Source organism: Egretta garzetta, unplaced genomic scaffold (genome assembly GCF_000687185.1).
Source record: "Egretta garzetta isolate BGI_Z169 unplaced genomic scaffold, ASM68718v1 scaffold72, whole genome shotgun sequence".
Lineage (NCBI taxonomy): Eukaryota > Metazoa > Chordata > Aves > Pelecaniformes > Ardeidae > Egretta > Egretta garzetta.
In genome coordinates, this window is record NW_009259032.1 from 533,022 (window position 1) to 554,905 (window position 21,884).

A 21,884-nucleotide genomic window follows, 5' to 3' on the forward strand; every position below is an offset into this window, starting at 1 on the left:
CTGAAACACAGATTTGCCTTTTTGCACTGGAAGTAATAGTCATTTCGCAGTACTCCGCTCCTGAAGTGCGTCGTGTCTTACAGAGCTGGAGCATTATGCTGGTATCTAGTAGTAGTTTGCACACCAACCTCCCATGAAAAGCAAGCACAAGGGATGTTGTTTCAGAAGTTAGTTCAGTTGTTAAAAAAAAAAAAAGTTTTTTTTTTTTGTCTGTCATATTTTTGATTTTCCTGTCACCTCATTAGTAAAACTAAGAGGTGTAAGAGATTGGACTTTCCCTCTGAACTAGGATGACTTGAAGTTTAGGCCATTTATACTGTCCTAATGCTGCAAGAAGGGTATGAGCTATGCTGTTAATACACACTGGTGACTCTGGAGAAACAGAGCTCAGTAGGTATTTCCCAGTCTTTTGAGAGCAGCCAAGAAATTTTACTTGCGACCCAGATGAAATACCTATTTACTTATCAAATAGCTTTTTCTTAGTCAGTATGACTACAAATATTTAAGAAGTAACTTGTTTATCTACTTCATAGCAGTTTGGAAACCCCTGTAGCAGGTGGTCTGTAACAACAGAAGACAAGGTTGTGTTAACTGAGTGGAGCAGAACCAAATTTGGCCTAAGCAACTGATGGAAGTTGATGCCAGTAGTTACCTGGTGAAGCCGTGTGTCTTCTGGTCTTTGAAGTCAAGGGCTAGGTAAGCAGGAAGAAAATGGACACTGCATAGCAGTGAGCTGGCCCAAGCAATTTCTGGTTTAAGTATTACAGCAGTCAGCAGAGCAGTAGTGTGGCAAAGCCAGGTGCTTATCTTTAAAGTCACGTCAGATACCAAGCTTTATTTCATACTGGTATGGCAGTCCTTTGGTACAGCCATACAGGTATGGCTACTCCACCATCCATGATGCAAACCTACAGCTGTAGCTTTGTATTTTGGAAAAACCTATATTTGAGGGGTTTTATGCAATTTTTTTTTTGTCAGAAACTTTGCATGGTTTTGCATTAAAGGATGGTAATTGTTTCTTCTGGTGTGTGGCACTGTTATGTCCTGCTGATGGGATTTGCTCCTTTTATGTTTAGGGCTGGAATTGCTCTCAGAAAAGATCCGGTCTCACCTCTTGCATTTTCTGTTAAAAGCACATCCTTATTAATGCTGTTGCTTTAAGAGGAAATGCATTGTATTTTCAGATACTTCCTTTATTATACATGCTGCATTTAAATGGATGTACATTATATTTTAAAACAAAATTTCATAAGGTCACATAGACACTGTTTCCTATTTAGATTAAGTATATGCCCAGGATTATGGTGTTCCATATTCTTTGAAACCAGATAATCTGGGAAGTGCCGTGGAAGAAGTAACACATAGCTCCCATCAGAATTAATGACCTCTGTAGCTAGATCCTCTGAACTTCCTGAAAATCTTGTCCTTGCAATATAAAAAGCTGACTCAGGAGTTTATTTGATATGTGGACATAAAACTTTTTATTAAAATCCCAAGTCTGTGAAATTGTTTTTCTCATCTGGAACTGTCGCTGGGGTGTTTTCAGGCTGTATATATTCCGATCGCATGATTTGCATCTGTATGACCTGTTCTGCTGAGGCTGATTCAGGCAGTGGAGGCCTTATCCTGCAAGTGCAAAACATAAGGTGGTGGAGAGACTTGGACAGAGATACTGAATTCGCATACGCTTAATTCACGTATCGTATGTAACCTAATCAAATGCCAGTGAAATCCTGTCTGGCTGATTGGTAAGATATTAAACATTTATTTACCTCCCCTTGGAATGTTTGGTCTGTAATTATCAAAAATGTATCTCATAACTCTATATTAGAAACCTGAAAGGATGGCATATTTGAGATTACTGATAGACTACAGACCAGAAGAGTGCTAGAAATGCCCAGTTTAATAGAATTGGTTTTCCTTTTTTTTTTTATCTGATGTTCTCTTTGTGAGCTATTTTTTGATGGTGACCTTTTCTTCTTACCTCTGTTTCTGAATAGCAGTACTCTGTTACCTCCCAGAACAACCATGTGATGTGGTTGGTGGCTGTCTGCCAAAAGAATATTTATTCCCTGACCCTCCCCTCCTCTGACTTTGTTTTGCGGATTTTTCCCTCCCCAGCCAGTCATTGGGAAAACAATTCTCAATAGAGTGGGAGAGACTGGTTAGTCTGCTTGAGGAGCATGGTGCAAGAGCTAGCTCAAATCTGCCTGGGGACCACCCCTAATGCTACCCAGGGTCCTGTCTAAATTGCATGCGCTCCTCCTATGCCTAATAGCAAAGTTGTACAAAGAAACATAATTAAGGCTATTCTGTTCACCACTGTGACTTCTTTGTCATTTTCATAACGGTCATTAAGTGCTGGCAATTTTTTTCTGGAATTAGATGATCTTTAAGGTCCCTTCCAACCTAAACCATTCTATGATTCATGTTGATTGGGAATAAGCGTATGAATTTAATCACCTACTCAAGATCATGTTTAGGTATAGGTTTTCAGCAAGAGAAAATCAGTGCGGTCAACTCCTCCTTGTGCTGGCTCCCCTAAGTAATTGTCCTAGGAGCTTTTACCAGGATGTAAATTACTATGAACAGCTTTCTCTTAAAAGCACTTTTCTGAAAGGTTAATAATTTTTCAGAGAATTAGATTTGTATAAGACTTTGGTTATGGAATTTAGATTCTTTAATTTTAAAAAGCTTTCTTATGTGGCTTGAGCTAGAATTGGGAAACTTGCAAGTTATTTGTTTTCCTTAGCCCTATACCCATATACTACTAGCACAGGAACACCTGTAGTACAGAAAGGTTAGATTAAAATAATAGCTCAAGCCCATTAAAGACACGGGTGCAAAAGCTGAGGTTAAAGCTCAGTAGGTCTTCGCTGCTGGTTCTTTTCACTCGCAGCTCTTAAGGTAGACCATTAAGCCCAAATGCCGAACTTCACAGAATTTCTTTGAAGCTAGTTGTGCTGGCTCCTGCTGCTCAGGGTGCATGCAAGTATCCATGTCGATACTGCTGGTTGCTTATTAAGAGACCAGGAATTTGAGAAATAGTATTTTTATCTTCCCTTAACATCTGTTTGTGGGGAATACAGGCAGAGTGCTATAGATCCAAAGGTAATGAACAAATGCATTTGTTTGTGTTGAGCAAATGTTTGTTTTCCACCAATAAGGCAAATTGTTGTGCTGAAGGAAGGAGGATGCTTTTTGTCATAGAGTAATATCGCTGATTCTTAATAAAACAGCAAGTTGGGGGGGTGGGATGGAGCATAAAGCAGGACTGCCATGGCACAGAATGAGGAAAGTGTGACAGCACACGTTATCCTCAAGTGAAAATGGCAAATATATATTACAAGCCATCATGAACGTCAGGTTTTTGTGGTTAGGTTTTTAGATGCTAGGCGTTCATATACCGAAGTGCGACATGCTAGTGCTGCTACCCATAAAATCTTGTAAATTGCTGGGTGTTCAGAAGGTAGTTGGATTGCAGTCTGTTAGGGTAATACTGCTCTAAAATTCTACTGTAAGAAGAGCAAACAAGAATACTATCCATCAATCCCTTGTAAATACCGAGGGCTTCTTTGGGCTTTATATAACTATCGCTATATCCAGGTAACACCAGTGCCTTTGTTTTAACTTTACTGGGGTTGGGATTTGCGCTGCTGAGAGAAATACTAACTGTAAAGGAACCTGGTCCTAAGAGTTGAATTAAATCATCAGCAAAAAAAATTATCACATTAAATTGTGAAGGACCAGCTACAAACTATTTCTAATGGCAAATTGCTGACTCTGGAAAAATATTGTACAACAAAAAACTAATGGAGGTCTCTTCAACCAGATAAGTGAGAAAGATGGAACACTGAGTAATTCTAATAACAAACCGCTATGTAATGGATGGACGATATTAATCCAATCTCTGCAAATAAAAGCTATTCCCGAAATAAAACACAGCATTGAATATTACACTTCTCATTTCTACGGAGCTGAGCATATTTGAGCTTCTCCTTTTCAAAAGCCCTTTTCCCATTTTGCCTTGTTTCCCCTTCCCTAAATTTCATTTGGGGCATCGTGTGTAAAGCCAGGCTGTGCCTGCTTCTTGTGCAGGACCTTCCCTCCTCATTGAAAGGGCTTCTGGTGCATTGAATGGGATGGAGCAATAGGAGGATGTGTTGTTCACTCTCTGGCTATCCCTGCCCTCCCACTGACCGAACTCATGACCTTATAAAATTATTAAACTTCCCCAGGCCTTTGTTTTTTACATCTGTAAAACTGAGGATAAGAGAATTTCCCTATTGCTATAAATAGCCTTGATCTAAGGATATGAGCTGGAAATCCTGACCGGTACACCAATGAAATCACTTTCCTCACAAGTAATCCTTCTGATAGGGTTATTTGTGGAATAAACATCGCTCCCTGATACTCAGGGTGCATTAACAGGAGATAATGACGGTGTGTTTGCTTTTCCATTTGCTATGGAGGATGCTCAGGGGCCGTTCTGACCTTGGAGGGTGGCAGGGGAAGAGCCGGTTGTTTCTTTGATGTGTATGGGAGTGAATGCTGTTTTACTCCCATCCCCCCTTTTTTTTTTCTCTCCCGCTGACGTGATTCAGCGTCTTCTGGTATATGTGGTGAGAGAACCTTTCCCTGTTGATCTTGGAAAAAAATCTGTAAAATATTCACTAGGCCACCATCCCCTTTCTATTACAATTCTGCTTCATTGCTTTGAGCTGGAATTGAAAGTTTTCATTTGGCACCTCACTGCTGTGATACCCACTTACTCACCTGAAAAATTCAGCTAGGGTAGGAACGTGGAAGGAAGGGATTTTTCTCTGCCACTGTAGGTTTTATAGTATTTGGTGGAGGCTTTTTCCTGAGACTCTGTTGCTTCTGGTATCTCTCATATATATGAAGGCACTCCTCTGCTGGCCAGGCTTTACATACATGGTTTTTATTTTGTTTTGAGACACTGCAAATAGTTTTGTGATACAAAAAGTAAGCTTGTGGAGCTATTTTTAAAAACTTTGTGCTGAAGATATTTTTGTAGCCTTAAAGGGCTTGCTGCCACATGGTTTAGGGTTTTTTTTTTGCTTCCTCCTTCACCAGCTGATATTAATGACTGTTGTCCTGAAGGTCTTTTCTGATGGGCTGTTTTCCCTTCCCCACTCTTTTTCACTCTACCTCTTCAAACCAAGTGTCATTAATTTGTTCTAGCCTTCAGGGGATGGTGGGAGAAAACTAACTCCTATTACAGGGAGTGAGCGTGGGTTGATCTTTACAGACAGGAGCGTTTCAAGTGTTGGCAGAGCAGAACACAGTATAGTGTCCTTGCATGTTGCACAGAAAACAGCTTTTCCCAAGATACTTTTTTTTTTTCTCAGTACAAAGAAGGAAAGTCGGCAACCAAACAACATTGTCAAATGTGGTGTTGATGGTCCATTTGCGGTTTCCTTTGTGGTACCTGTATGGCTAGTGGTTTCTGGCTTTATCTTTGGTGAAGCAGGCCTCTTTATGAAGATACGTAATTGCAGTTTTTTGTTAATGCCAATTCACTCTGGTAGTATAAACTCATCAATTTGCATGCAGTGATTGAAGGGAAAAGATAGATGAAAGCCCATTATGATCGTGTTAGATAACCAGATATGAATATGAATGAGATCATGCTTCTTTTGGAAATACAGAGCTGTGTTGTTCAATACACTTAGTATAACAAACATTCATATGAAAGCCCATTATGTTGAGTCTAGCAGATGTTTTCTTAGGATGATAAGTTACCTAGTGAGCTGTCTAAATGCTTCTGACTTTAATTTGAGGAAGTAATGAAGTCTGCAAGTTCTTTAAACATCTCACTTATAAACAGAAACAGAACTGCAGGACTATAAAACAATGTATGTAACTTAAGCTCTGAGTTTGTGTCTTGAGTAGTGCTTTAGTGAGCAGCTACAAATAAAAACTTTTGGAGTTTCTTTTATTTTGTACTTTTCCTTCCTCCTTGTTCTCCAAAAAGTAAGGAAGAAAGTGGCTCAGTCTTTAGTGATGGAAAAAAAATATGCATGGAACAAAACTGTGGCGTTTTGAACACTTCATACTGATGTGGCAATATATAATGTTCCTCAGAAACACGTACGCTTGGAAACAAAGCTCATTCAAGCTCAAAGATTGTGTAAACAAAGACATGTGACTCTTGTATGTGACTTTGTCCTTAAATTGTGGGGAAAGCAAAGAGCTTTCTGGCTAATAGTTGAGCCCTTCAGGAGCAATACAGTAGTTTTTCTTGAAGCACCTGCGAATTTCATGCATATAGCTCTTCCAAGTGTTTTCCCTCAGATTCATCAGTTGGCTAAGGAAGCCCAGTCTTTGACTCCTCAGCTACAGAAGTTGTCTAGTTGTTTTTGCTTTGCCTTTGTGTGTCCACTCTTGCTTGGCAGTGCTCCTTCCTCATTTGGCTTCTTCATTCAGCCTTTGGTAACTTTTCATTGCACCAAACTACTTCCCTGGAGAAACGGTTGGGACATACTTGGAACATACTTCTCATTGGGGTATGCAGCCTCTTTGCCATTTGGTCCTGTAGACCTGGACATACGAGTATCCATGAGTCAGCTCAGGCACGTGCAGGTTTGCACAGTGTGCTTGTCCCTTTGTCAGTAAGGCTTTGCAAGTACAGGTGTCCTTGGAAAACAGTAAGCTCTTGGAAGCATGTTCTAACAAATGGAATGGTAAGCAGCCCAACACTTCCTAAACGCTGTGCAAAGCAAACCCCTTTCCAATTTGCAGTCTACATTCTGCAGTGTAACTCAGTAGGGTGTTTTTCTCCCTTAGGTTTTGCATGCTGCTTTGCTGAAGCACAATCTCTTGGAGCTCAGTGCAAAGACATCCCTAGCTCAGTGAACGTAAAGAACAAGTTATCAAGCTTCGTTATTGTTAATTGTCATACATGTGTGAGTTTTCAGATGTTGCCTCTGAAGCTGACAATGGAGTTGCATATCTGCTCCTAATCCTTGATGACATTCGAAGATGGGAATATAATCTTGTGATACATGGAATGTAAATTCACTTGAAACATTAATGGTGTTTTACTATCAGACTATAATGTTACACCAATTAAGTATATACATGATAAATGAGAAAATAAGTGCAGCATATCCAAACAGTTGCAGATAGAAAATTTTTGAATTGACAGCATTTAATGTACTATGAATATAAATTTTGTTCTTAATATCCATCTGGAGTGGGAAACCACACAGAATAATCTCAGGACTGAGTTTGTATGTAGCAAAGAGCATTTAATGATCTGAAGAAAGGTATCTGAAGAGCATTTTCAGACTTTTTATTTGTGCCAATAATCATTGCAATCTAAATCACTGCTCTACCGCTTTGTCTTCTATAAATAAGCTAGCAATACCACTGCTGAGCTTTGGGTTTCTTCCACTGCTAGTACAACTTGAACTTAATGGTTCCTGTCTCAATACTGCTTGTTCCTTTGACATCGGTCAGAGGGAGATCCTTGCAGTGAAGCCATCGGAAACACAATTTGTATTAGGATGACAACCTTTAAAAACAAACAAATGAAAAAAAAATTCTCCTTTCTGTCCTTCATGTCCAATTTCTATTTTTATAATAAAATGGTGTTTTATAGACAGTTAGACTGGGAAAGTTCTGGTGCTGTAGTGTAAGATGGTGTGGTGGATCAAAGCACCCATTGTAACAAGATCGGAAACATCATTCCTCAGCAATTGCATGGGCAGTCCTGTGAACTTGAATCTTTTGGAGGGGTACGTGTCTTCCCTGAGAACTTCCTCAATAGAGATAAATTTCTGAAGAGTCCGCAACCAACCAATGTTTCTTAAACCTTCTGATTGCACCAATGAGTTCAGTAGGAGATCAGTTTAAAACAGCTTAAAAAACTTCTTTGCGTAGCGTGTTGTGCAGCTCCGGAGCTTGCTGCCCTGAGAGGTTAGGTAGGTAGACACTGCTGACAGGCTCAGGTGGACAAATTTGTGGGCAATGAGTTTGGTGCCTGAACTGATCCCTGGGAATGGTGAGGTGGTGGAAACACTGTTTTGTTGTTGCCCAGCTGGCAATTTAAGGCTATAAAGAAAGTTGAAAAGCACTGGGTAAATTAAGAGGTCTTTTTAGGGGGAAAAAACCCCATGCTGTCAGATTATTTAGTTATTATAAATTGATGAGTGTAAAAAGGCCGTGACTTGATGGAAACTAGTGATATAGGAAAAGATGTGAATTTCTAGTAGAAGACATACCAGCAGGTATTCCTCCTTTTGATAAATTTGTTTTGTACAAACACAGCTGCTTTTAATGTTAATCCCACACACGTACAAACTGTGTTTTACGTTCCCTGTGTTTGTACTTCAGATCCATAAGTACGTTGATCCTGGAGATCTTCATTAAGAATTGAATTTCCTGCTTCACTGTGCTGGGTTTTATTTTGTTGTTATTTGATGGAAAAATGTTCGTGTATCATTGAATGCGTTGTTCCGTAGCAAGTGCTCCAGTACCAAAGGAGGGCCTGCACAAATATAAAAAAGGACATTTTTGGCAAAATGAAAAGGAGCGGTACAATGCTTGTACAAGAGTAAACATTAATATATAATAATTAATGCGCTTTCAAAATTTTTTCTATAACGTGAAGGGGGGAGGTAGTGAACTTAAAAAAGAGCTTTTTTTAGAGGCAGTGTGAAGTGGACATGGAACATCTCCTGTGAATTCTTGGTGGGACAGTGCTGCGAGGCTCTTTGCTAGTGGTGGGAAGCTGCCAGACAAGGCGTGAAGGGTATGGCAGAGTTACTGGCTGATGGATATTTTTGCCTTTATGAATGGAAATATAATGCTGGATGTCTCCTGCCCCTACCTAATGAAAGATGAAGCATTGATCTGGCTGCCTGGAAAGCCTTCCAGTTTTGAGATTTGTAAGAGTTGCAAAAGAAAGGTGACAGAACTATAGCTTTAGAAGCAGTTGCTTTCAAACTACAAATGGAGTATAGTACTGTATACATACAAAATTGCCCTTTAATTTATTTGTAAACAAGGCCATCCATCAGAATGTGAGTACACAGGCTTTATGTTGTAAGGATGTTTCAGGTCTATACATGCAAACCTGGAAAGTGTGAGATCCTTAAGCTATTCCATGCTATTCCAGGCAAAATACTAATTGGATTAACCGTATGTAACATTGTGGCCTTTTGGGAGGAACTCTGGGATCTGGCCATAATAAATTCAATCTCAATGTTATCTCTTAATTTTGAGGGTCTTCCCTTCCTCCCACTGCTGGCAAGGCTGGGTCTGAGGAGTTTCTAGCTTCCCATTCTTTCTTTTTTTTTTTTTCTGGATATGTTTCTTCATCTGTTGTCAAGTATAAAAAGAGTAGGCTGCTGCATGCAGAGTGCCTGGAATATCCATCAAGTATCGATTCTCAAGTCCAGTTCAGAATTTTGGAAGTCATAGGATTGCAGGGCTCTACACTTCTTATTTCTGGCCTCTTCACTATTTTGCTCTCTGCTTTTCTGATTTGTGACAAATTCATGGGCATACATCTACTTGGCGAAAGCTCTCTAACCTTCTTGGTTTCTCTGTAATGGCCTCAATGTAGTTACCTGTTCATGCACGTCCACGTAACAAAAAACAAAAATAAAAATAAATCTTGTTTCTTTGTGCTTTAGTGAAAGAGCAGAAGTTAAATCCATTTAAAAATCTTTCAGTCTTGTTCAACTTCAGTTTTTTGCAGTTGGAGCAAATGGGGGCGGGCGATAATTGGTAGAGCTGTACAGTTATATAACTAAAAGCTTTTCTGCTGGAAGTTAGGAGAGCAGATTGCTTGGCCATCAATATGCGACACGTGTTCTTAATCTTCCCACAGTGTCCATGCAGAGGAGTACAGTCAAGCAGCGTGTATTGGTTTGGTAGATGAATGTGTTCAAATAAAAATGCTATCAAAAAATTTCCTTTGGGGTTCTGTTTCTTTTTTTTTTTTTTATAGAGAAAGAGGGGTGGTGTTATACCACTTAAAGATTTAAATAGTATTTATTTTGAATGATTAGTGGCAGATATTATTCTTAGATAGAAATTATAACTGTTGATGGCTTTCAACATAAAGTTTGTTGTCTAAAACTCTTGGGAGGGGGAATCAACTAGGAAAAAGAGATTATACAATGAAACACAGTGGTGATAAGAGTATTATATGCTATTTTATGGGGAAAATACCCTGCTACTATCACAGAAGAACGCTCAGCTAGCCAGCACTCGTGCATTGTGTCACCAGTTTCACAAATATTCATGAAAGCAGTGACTGGGACATCAGTGGGGTGGGTTTTTTTCAGTACCCGGGGAGTGTGTGTTTGGCTGGTTTTCGTTTGGGTGGGGTTTTTTTGGTTTTGTTTTTAGTTTTTGGATGGAATGACAATATTATATTGATCCTATTGTTAGTGTGTACATTCAGAGAAAAGTGATGCAAGTAAAAAATGTATTGTGGCACGGGACTGAGATGAAAACCAACAATGTGTGAACGCTGTTTGCACTGCAAGTTTGTTGGATTTGGTGTTACAGCTGTTCCGTGTGCAGACGTGACTTCAGCTTCTCCACGGCACGCGATAAACGTGAGGTTTGTTTATCTGTGATAGAACAAGACCTCTGTATCTACTTCCAGATAAAAGCTCAAATCAGAGCACTGCTTAAATACAGAAGCTTGAACTATTACATCAGAGAGGGCATCTGAAGTCTTCTGAGTTTAGTGTTAGCAGTAAATAAGTAGTGGTGCTGCTGTTGCAAGATAAGGTCTATCTCAGACCCGTGGTTTATTCAGTTTCTTCATAATCACCCTTCTAGTTTGCAAATTGGAGTTTGTTTTTTTTTTGAGTTGTTAAAGGGATAACCAGTATAAACTGACCTCAGTAACAGTCGAGGCTGTTAGCATTTTCTTTGTTAAGGATCCTTGCCAGAAAAGGTCTGGGCTTGGCCCTGAACTGGAGGGGGTGACCCCCTCCCTTAGGTAGAGGAAAGAAAGCCAGGCAAAAGGAAGCGGGTTTTGGCACAGCACTGTTAGTTAAGCTTCCATGGGGGCCTCCCAAAGCATTGCCTGCCTTCCTGCAGCTGCTTAAAATCACCCACCACAGCGTTTGCAATTTCACAAGGTAGCCGAGCCAATCTCTTCGCTCTCAGGCACAAGAAGAGGCATCCCTACTTAGCCCCAGCTGCGCAGCGCTCCTGCGCGCTTGCTCATACTTACTGGGAGCTGCTCTTTCCAGAGATGCTGCTTGTTGGATTGACTTCACTGCAATGAGGTGAAACAAATCATACTTGTATGAGGTTAAATAAAGTGGTAGAGGTTAAAGCATGAAAAATCAGTGTCCTCTTGCGTAAGACATGCTTTGGGAAGGCAAGCAGGCCATTTTTCTATACAGAAACCAGAAGTCAGAAATTTGTCGGTTTAACCGGTGGCATACACAGGACCGGCACGCTTTGCATTTTACAGAAAGCCTGTTGGTGTTCATCTGGGTTTAAGACTGGGAGAAATAGGGGAGCGATGTCGAAAGGAAGAGTAACCTTGCTTGAATGTGTACTCTTTTTCAGGATGACTTTGGTTTGTCTTACTACTATTGCCAGTATTGTGTGCTCTGCTGGGCAGTAGGAGGAATGGACAGATACCTATGAAAATAATTGCAGGTCAAATTTGCCTGATGGCTTGCCTTGAATTAGTTAGTGGCCTTTTGCACGCACGTATATGGATGCACATCATAGAAAAATAGCTTCTGCTGAGCAGCTGCCAGCTTTCGCTGGTCATTTAACTAGAGGGTGATGCACAAAATTGTCATAACACATTTCTTACAGGTCAGTGACCTCAGAATGCATGTGCCTAATATGTTCGTTGCATGGTGAATCTGAATATTGCTCTCTTTCTCTTCTAGTTTGTGGAGACATTCATGGTCAGTTCTTTGACTTGATGAAACTGTTTGAAGTGGGAGGTTCTCCTGCCAACACGCGGTATCTCTTCCTGGGGGACTACGTGGACAGAGGGTACTTCAGCATTGAAGTAAGTTTCTTATTTCCATTTTTGGCTGCAAAGCTGCTTGCAGTCTATTGTGTATATTTAGCGTCATAATTTAACCAGTTCAGGAACACTTAACCAGTTCAGGAACACTGAAGCTCTTTGCAGATACCACTTGTGAGCAAAAGTAGTCCACGTTAATGGTGCTGGTGGCGTTTTTGTAAAGGGTGCTTGGTATCCAGCCAAATCCCACTATATCTGTGCTGGAACACTGACAGAGAATGGACCTTAGTGCTAACTAGCAGCCATCCAAATATAACACAGGAGGCAGTCTGCTCCGAAGCTTGCGCAAGCTAAATAGGATGAATAGATATGAACTATTAGAAAAGAGGCATAACGGAAAAACTAAATGAACAACTCATAGTTTAGTTTGGCTTCTAGGTTTATTTGATCTGAGTCTCCTGGATGCGAAATTTTATGAAAATGGGAGGACTAGATGGGGGCTAAATGGGACAAAAAGCCAGCAGATAACATGCTGTGCTGGAGAGAAGGAACCAGTTCTGTTTAGCCGTGGCATGCAGGAGTGCTTCATCTCTGGCTTTTGATGCAGCCCTTGAATCCACAGAGAAGAAGTGCTGCACATGTGCCCTGTTGAAGGTGCTGAGACCTGGTGGAGACTCCAGTATCAGGATGTAGAATGTGGAGGTCAAATGACAGCATCTTTAGCTGGCTTGTGAAGGAAATGGTGTTGTGTCCAACCTGACCACCTTTGACTAGAAGCGAGCCAACTACCAAGCACAAATCCTTTGTTGCAATGCTCATAAAACAAACAGGATTTTTTTCTTCTGTTCTGTGTTGATGCTTGGTTATGCAAACTGACAGATGAGGTACACAATTATGAAATAAAACCTAATCTGGATTTGTTCATCCAGGTCATATCATAGTTGGTCTAGTCACTGAAGGGTCAGTCAGAAACCCTTGCAGCAGCTTTTGAGCTACAGCTTGACTCCTTTCTCTGAAAAGTTCAGCCTTTAAGTCCCTCTCAGCCAGGGGAGAATCTGTTAGAAGTAATATAGGTCCTATGATAATGTGGCTGTGTGGCTGACTAGAGAAGATGGCAGCACGTGAGAACACATATACTGCTGTTTCATTCAACGTACCACATCTTAGTGCACTGTTGCCATATTGATATAAAAATATGTCATCCCAAACAGCTGAGTTATTTATAATGTGTTTGTAAAATGGATCATCTTGCCAGCTTTATATTTATAATATGAAGAGAAGTTTCTTTAAAATAAAATTCTGTAAAACTACTTTTGCTTTATTAGTTCCCTTTAAAACTCAATTTAAAATGTTAACAGAACCTTTGGGAGGTGGCACATTTTACAAATAGAAATATGCTGTTCCAAGTGCAAATGCTCTAAAAACTTAAGAATTGCAAGGTTCTTTCACCCACCTGCCAAAAATCAATATAGTTAGGATTTAGCCTCATACTGAAGTCAGCGCTTTGACCGTGATGTTTTTGAGCCATGTGTGCCTGTTTCCTCCCTTCTCTGATCCATGGCGAGCTGCGAGCTAAATCACCGCTGTGTGGATCACCTTGCTGGATCGCGTGGGGAAGGTTGAGAGTGTGGGGGGTGGTTCCACAGGCTTAAACTGTTGTACAGTTCAATCTTGAACTGCCATTTTTCAGTTGAGATAACCTAGTTCGTATCTCCTGTAGACTTTGACAGGACCTAGCTGTATGTGGAAGAGGAGAGTTTTGTCTTCATTTCTATATAAGTATTTATTATATTAAATAGAACAAGTGCATTTACTTCAGCAAATCCAAAACACAGCACCACACCAGCTACTAGGAAGAAAATTAACTCCATCCCAGCCAAAACCAGGACAAGCTTTGAAGTGCTTGTCTGACAGTTTGCCAAAATCTACTCCAGGGCTCTTACCGGTTAAAGACAATAGCAAGCTATGCAACACAAAGAAAAATAGCTGATGGGTGGGGAATAAGCCGTTTAAAATTACTCATTTAGCAACCTCCACATACATATTTAGCAAATTATATTCTGAATTTTTTTTTTCCCATTCTGGAATGCTTACATTTTCACTGGAAGCAGTACTGGCTTCTGCCAGCACCAAGGAAGTATCTGAACTGTGGCTTATATTATTCCTTTTTGTATGTAAGGTTCTCAAATTACTACTTTTTTGGTCACATAACTGATTTTCCCCACTTGTCACCTTGATTAAAGAATGCCTTTGAAAGGAAAGGCGGGTTTCTGTTTTGTAAGTGTATTTGGATGTAGAGCTATGCATTCAGGCATGAACTTGGCACGATAAGTAGTGACAAAGAAAGGAAAATGGTGAAGAATGCAACTTGGCGTGTTGGTGGGGGAGGGAGGCTTTTGGTGGAGAAGGGACCCTGAGGATATCTAGCAGGCACCAGCTCTTGCCAGTGCTTTGTGCTGGAGAAGTGGTGGTGGCAAACAGTCCTAGTGTGATCTCAGTGCATATTTCTACCACGTCAGTCTCACTGTGATCTTTATTCCATCGATCTGTTGGCTCCCCCTTCTGCTATGTAGACATGAGACTGTTGCAGTTCTGGGGTCTTTCCAAGAGAATTAAGTAGCTGGTCCAAGGTACTAATCATGAGTAATATAAGCTTTAAAAAAACCCCTTTGATTGCCGTGTGATATCTAGCGTAAAAGTGACACCATTGAGCCTAGACCTAGCTGAGTTCTGGCAGTGGGCGAGATAATCCTCGTCTGTGGGCTGCAAAGCATTTGGGATTCTTCTGGATGAAAGGTACTATATAATGTAAGCTATTATCATTAAGAACAGAGGGAGAAATTGCATAAGGTAGGTGGAAGGCATTTGATAATGCAGAGGGAAAGAGAAAAGTATTTGTATAAGGCACTCAGCAGAAATTACAGTCCTTGCCCCATGGAGCTTTTGATCTAGGGGCTCAATCCTTCATGTATGTGCTCTGTTTTTACCAGCGTTAGCTCCACCGTTTGAAGGGATGTGTGTGCGTGTCTTTAAAATTAGTTCTAAGCAAGGTGTCGCAGAATGAGAGACCAATGAAGGAATTACAACAGGTAAAACAAAAAACCATCAAATTTGTAGGTAGGATGAGGTGAGGTTTCTCGGCACAGACCAAATCTTTACCCCGTAGCTGCACTCTCTTTTCCATTTGATCTTTTGGCAGAGCCCAAGCATTTCTTCACTTAGAATAACAAATTTCTGCTGGTTGCAATATCTGATACGGCACACTTGTTTCCTCGGTTCTGTAACTGATAATGTTTCCCTGTTGTGCTTGTGCACTGTTCCAGGGGTTTGACTCCAGAGTTGAAACCCCTCAGTTCTCGCTTTCAAACAAGTGTTATGGTCATGGAGAAAAGAAACCCAAATGATCAAAACAGAGGGCTATTTTTAAATCCAAAGAATAGCTAGAGCATAAGTGGTTCTGCAGGAACGGGCTGTGAGGAAGAATGACTAATCTCTACCTGAGTCGGAAAGCTGTCTTTTGAAAGGCAGATGTAAATGCCATGCATGTAGGGGGGGGGAGCGTACGTGCAGACTGCTTTTCATCACAGTCTTGGAGAAATTACAATCGGAGCGAATACCGACTATAATGCATTAATAATATTATGTAAATGAACTGTTGGAATTATTTTCCTGCTCAGTCCCACATAAAAACATACAGGCTTAAATGTCAATTGAATATCATGAGGCACATACCAATCATTTTTGACAGAGCGTATAGTTAAGATATGCAGAATTAACCCAACGTTCAAAATGAACAAAACCAGAGTTGTGTTTTAAGGTTCAAAACATTCATACCTCTTCATTTCCCGAATGCAGAGACCAAAATTCCGGGAGGAGAACCTGTTTTTGTGGTACAAAGTGAGGTGTTTGGAGTGAGTCTGGAATTTGACCGTCAGACCTTGCATCAATTAGAAAAGCATCTGGCGCTTGAGATGCTTCTAAATTCAGTGAACTGTTCGAAATTATTAACTGGTGTCTCCCAAGAAAATGATTACATATAAATAAATTTGTGTTAGTAAACTGTGGGTGAAGTGAATGCTGGTGAAGCTGTGTGTTTGTCACCTCTCAAGTCCCCGTGCACTTTCTAGGACTTTACTGGAAGAATAAACACCTTTCGCTTTCTTCCATTGCTCTAGTGTGTTAATGTTTTCCCAATAAACAGCTTGATTTATAATAGTTTTGGCTGGTCAGGAATAGTTTACTGGTGAAGTCAAGTGGGTTTTTTTCACTTCTCTCCAGAGCAAAGAAAATCCTAATACCTTAATTATCCTAAATTTCCGTGCTCTTTTTTTCTGTGTAACAGTAGCAAATATGTTTCTCTGTAGCAAGAATTTGCATCTTGTTAAGATCTCATTTTTGCTGGGCAGTGCTCCTCAGAGCCACAAATATTCAGTAATTCAGCAAATTCGGATTATTTTTGTATGTATCAGATTCCCAGACTGGAACATCTGTTTGTGTCAGGGCCATCCTCGCAGCTTGCCTGGTCCGGTGCCAGCTCTTCCCAGAGTGAGTCCCCAACATGCCAAGAACCTGGTTTGGCTGCAGGGAGGGAACACAGGGCGGTGCCCTGGGGGTCGCTCGCACCATTTCCCCCGCACTGCTTCCATCTCTCCGTGGGACCCATCTACACAGAAGCCATCTGGGGCCAAGATATGAGGTCCAATGAGGAGAGCTAGGAGCCAGCACCTGGATACCTGTTTAGAAAGTACTAACTATAAGAATTAGAGCAACATTTAAGAAAAACAATTTTCTAGTCCCTTTTTGGTTGAAAAAGACATCCTTCCTTTTGGACTTTTTGAGGTCCTTCCAAGGGCTGAAATGGGAGTAACATGGTCTTAAGCACCAGAAAAGAGTATAAGGCAAGCAGCAAGACTTTGCAGGTGATGACTTTTATTAAAATCATCCAGGAGACTAGCTAGAAGAGTCTTGCAATAATTGAAGTCTAGAGGTACTAAAGTACTGTGCAGGTGTCGAAACAAGATCCCATAGCAGCTTGGGAATATTCAACAGATGCTTAAAAAAAAAAAAAAAAAAAAAAAAAACAAACAAAAAAACCCAAAAAAACCCCAAAAACCAAAAAACAAAAAAAAAACCCAGAAGTTGAATGATCAGAATGAGGTTCTTGAACATTTTAGAAACAGCTGAGACCCTGACCATGAGGAATGGGTTCACTGTTATTCCACGAGAAGTCTATTTCCACAGTAGTAGCCTTTTTAATTTTTAAATACACACCCTGTGGGTACATGAGCACTGGTTTTATAAACAGAAAACCTGGGTAAAATAAGAGCATGTTGGCAAAAAAGTTGTGGCAAAGGCTGTCAGTTGTCACTGAGGATCTGGTTGATGCAAGTAGCACGATCTTGTTGTCCCTGTTCTGCAGCAGAGCCTTGAGAGAAGAGGTTATCTTTTATGCCTTGGAAGTTGGGGAAAAAAAGAATTAAATCCTGGTTGTAGTGAAGACAATTTTTTCTTTATTTTCAGTAGTGTTCAGAGTTTTCTTTCCCTGTGCTCAAGGGATGGTAGTTCAGAAATGGCAATAACTTGCATCTCTTGTGAGTATTTTGGTTATGGATGCAATGTATCTTTATTTGTCTCTGAAACAAAGCCCTAATAAATAGTTGTACCAGTAGTGTGAATGCAGTTGTATGTGCAAAAAGGTACATGGTTTCCGCTGGGATTGTTACGCCATTTTGGAAAGCTGTACCTCTACTAGGTACTATGATGGTAAAATTATTTCAATGCAGTTAAAGTAATGCAATTTTTGTATTTAGGTGAGGTGTGTGTTAGCTACGGAGCGAAGGAACTATGCCAGCACACTGTTCCACAGTCGACAGAGCATCAGTAGAGACCTTAGCAACGCGTGGCTCAAATTATCCTTTTGACTATGAATTACCTTGCGTTTATTCACACTTAATTTCGTGCGCTGGGGGAGTGCCTAATGCGGTCGGTCGTTTGGAGGGAGAGTGCATCTTTTGTTACCCATAGAAAGCCACACAGCCAGAAGCGAGCTGCGTCTCCTTCTTCCTGGCACGGTCGGTGCGCGAGCACCCAGCAACGAGCGCGCTGTGTTGCAGGCGTTGCTGTGGTTGCAGTCGAGTGGCAAGGGTAACGATTTTTCAAGGTTCCTTGCTTTGAGCACAGAACTTGAGCTGCATGCAAGAGGTCCCGAGGCTTTTGGTTTTCATTTTCAGGAGGTGCTGAGATGTGGAATTGTGCGAAGGCTCACATTCAGCATGCAAGAGTGGAGTTAAATCCCAAGTCCGTTTTGAAAACGTAAGCCTTTGGCTTACACAGCACTTAATTACACAGACTTCTCTTTCCTGAGGCTGAGGCTGCCAGAGCCTCAGCAGGTACCTCTTTGTTATAAACTTAACATACCTGCTATTTCAACAGCTGAAAGACACTGAGCAAGTAAGCAGGGGTGCAGTTTGAGGGCTGGCTTTGAAGAGACATAACTTTTTTTTTTTTTCTTTTTTGATAGTATGGAACGAGACAGGCCAAAAATACCTTAGAGATGTAGAGATTGCAAGGTCACTGCTGTATGTTTTTACATAGCATTACAGCAGAGCTGATGTGTAGTATACTCTTAATGAGAAAGTTGGAGGGGAAAAAAAAAAAAGATAATTTAAAATTTTGCTATTGGGAAGGGGTATTGCCAAATAATTGAGGACTGTAAGCTCAGATTTTCAACAAGGGCAAATTATGGTAAATCTTTCGACTTCGGTAAGAATTACAATATGCAAAGCAGAGTTAAAATTAAAACAGAATGTTTGTTCATGATACGTTGTTTGGACATAAGGGTTTTTTGTATGTAAATGACTGTGTAAGTTGAAAAGCCATGAAAAATTGTCACCCTTATTTTTGCTGTTTAGTTTGCATGGGGAAAAAACCCCATGTGCTAATTAGTTCTTGTTTACTATTAGGATATTACAACACTGGACTACTGAACAGAAAAAGGGAAAAATTAAAGGAATTATCTAAACAAAATAAGCCTTCCAATATGGTACTGCTGGAAAAAACACAAAATGTGAATGGTGGGAAACACAGAACTTTCTGGACTGCGTTGATTCTCTGTTATCTTCTCAGTCTGGCTCTCATGAATGCTTCAAAGGAAGCACAGAAAAAAGAAACAACAGATCTGTGATAAGCAAATATACAGAGATCTACCCATAAGCAAGTACCAAATGCCAAAAAGATAAAACTTCCAGCTTTCCTTATTTGCCCTGCTTCCCAAGTCTGGATGATATTTTAAGTACCCAGTGCTCATTTCAGTCTTGCGGAGGCTTTATGAAAATGAATAAAGCACTCCATCCAAGCACTGATCATTCTGCTTTTCTAAATTCCAAGGTGCTTTGGCAGGATTAGAAGCTCTAAGGTGACTTAGATACAATTTTAAAAGCTGGAACTTCTCTTGCATGGATGGAGGTGTCACTTTAAACTTCTTGTCTCACATTTACATCAAATTTTTGCGTTAGCCAGTAAGTTCAAAGAAGTGGAAGGTTCCGGGAATTCTTGGAGGAATGAAGTCATCATCAAAGAGGCTGAGAATTGCGCTGGTGATGTGGAGAAGCGCAGGCTTCCTTCCCCGTTGAACTGAAATCCTCAAACCCAAGTCTTCTCTCTCTCTCTGCACAAACTCCAGCAAGCTTTCCCCAGGCACGCGCTTTGTGCCACAGAAGATAATTCCTGTGACCCAACACCATAATTTCACACTGGGTTACGTCAGCGTGATCTACCTGGCGTTCTGGCGTCTCTTCTCGCTTCCTGCAGTGGCAACAGCGCCCAGGAGGTGGAAGAAGTGGCGTGAGCTGGGAGGCCTTCCATGTGTTTCCAAGGGGGAGAATTAATTTTGCAAGTCCTGGAGGATGCTGCCTGTACTTACGGCTCTTTTTACCTGGCTCTAGACCCTCTCTGAGTAGAAGAACAGAAATTACAGAGTGCAGGCAGAACATCCAGATGTTTGCACGTAGTAAATTGAAGACAAAGAGTAGTAGTATAAAACCCCTGCTGCTCTGTAATTATCTATGGATGGTGTGAGGTTTAGCACAAACATAAAAATGTGGCACCCTTTTTTCTTTTTCAAGATGAGGACTGTGTAGCAAATGAGGGAGCAGAAATCAAAATGTTGAGACATGATTAACGTAATTATTCTGTTTATCAAGACATTCTGAATTGTAGAAGGGAATACATGCAGTACAAATTTGGAGGCATTACATTGACAAAAATGAAGATTTTGCTCTTAAGCAGAGACCATGGTTAGGAATACATTCTGAATTTCCGATCTATTGATTATTAAGGTAAATAAAGTAATTTTTGTCAACAGAACGAACGGGGGTGTTAGGAGGTAGTTGCAAATGAAAGGGGGGGGGGGCGGTTGGCACCTTTTGTTTCTTGTGCAACAGCAAGTTCATGGATATTTAAGAAAGGAAGGGACAAAGGAGAAATTGTTCAAACAATTTTCTAGCTCATGTTTTTTGAGAGGCCATTGTGGTCTGTACAGCATTCTTGCAGGTGGTAGGCTCGTCTCATGGGGTGAATGGGTCTTATTCCCATCGGCTTCCTTGGAGCTGTGAGGTGGTCAGCTGGGTACCTGAGCAGGGTCATCCTGAACAAAGGATCAACCTTCCGTGAGGTTTGCAAGTTGACTCGTTTGTCAAGTGTCTCCTAATGCTTTGGCATCATTGCTATGTCAGTTTTGTTTTCAGAACAACTGTTTTAGTTGGACGGTTTTGAGAGGTCTGAGCAGAGATTAGGCTCTTCAAGTCTTTTTTTTTTTTTTTTTTTTTTTTTTTTAATCTTTAAAAACAGGTCTAGAAGAAATGTCATCTCAAATAGAAATCTTCTGGAAAGATAAAGGCTTTGTAGAAGCCTGGTAGTAACTTCACTTAATGCAAGAGCTTTGTGGAATTTTTTCTCGGTTGTTTGTACTGAGCAATGGTTAAGTGAAAAATGAACAAGCGTTCATGTAAAAACTGTGTAATACTGGAAGCTGAGGTATTTCCTGAAGTGTGGGTTAAATTGTTCTCGGGCAACTTTTCCTTAAGCCAGGAAATGCGGATCTTCCGGTGAAATTGTTTCCACGGTGGGTTTCTGCCGAAGCTGCCAGGTGGAGGGGACGCGCTTCATTTTAGAGATGCACAGCGATTACTGCGTGATAGCTGGGGCCGCCGAGGCAACGCGGGGCTGAGCAGGGAGATACCACTTAGCAAAAGTGTAAAACTACATCGGAATATACTGATAGCAGTTTCAGTCAGTGCGGGTTGAAGTGCAGAGAAATGTTTGCATGTAACGTACGAAGAGTGAAGTTAACCCGTTGAAAATAAATGTTTCACACAGAATACTTTTTCTTCTGCTAGTTTTTTGGGTGGAGGGGAACACAAGTGGTTGAATTACGTCATTAATTTTGTATTAAATTTTTCTTTCTTGTTTCTGATTCACAGTGTGTGCTGTACTTGTGGGCCTTGAAAATCCTTTACCCCAAAACACTGTTTTTACTTCGTGGGAATCATGAATGTAGACATTTAACAGAGTATTTCACATTTAAGCAAGAATGTAAGTCTACCTTAACCTTTCTCCTCTTAACTCCCTTTTCAACAACTTGATTTGTTATTTTGTGAGCATTTGATACTGGTTTACCATCAGTAATTTTAAACATACTTTTCATGCTAGCTGTCATTGATTTTAAATTGTAATCGCTGTTCCCTGAGAGGGCAGCCATCTTGTGGGGGCTGGAGAGGGTGTCTCAGTGGTGGAAAAAGGAAGGGCTTAGACCCGCTTCCCAGTGGGTAGTGACCGACCCCCCGTACAAACCCGGGGGTGTTGTCACTTGGTGCTGCAGGTATCGAGACACTTCAAG

The 21,884-nt window shown here is 40.7% G+C and overlaps 1 protein-coding gene across 1 annotated transcript in view; it reads left to right on the forward strand.

The window, feature by feature from the left end:
- PPP3CA (protein phosphatase 3 catalytic subunit alpha) overlaps positions 1 to 21,884 on the forward strand; it is a 126,111-nt gene that overhangs the window by 55,326 nt on the left and 48,901 nt on the right. Inside the window, exons 3-4 of the mRNA XM_035890346.1 lie at positions 11,907 to 12,031; positions 21,469 to 21,580. Of these exons, the coding sequence (XP_035746239.1) occupies positions 11,907 to 12,031; positions 21,469 to 21,580 (237 nt within the window). The remainder of the gene's footprint in view (positions 1 to 11,906; positions 12,032 to 21,468; positions 21,581 to 21,884) is intronic.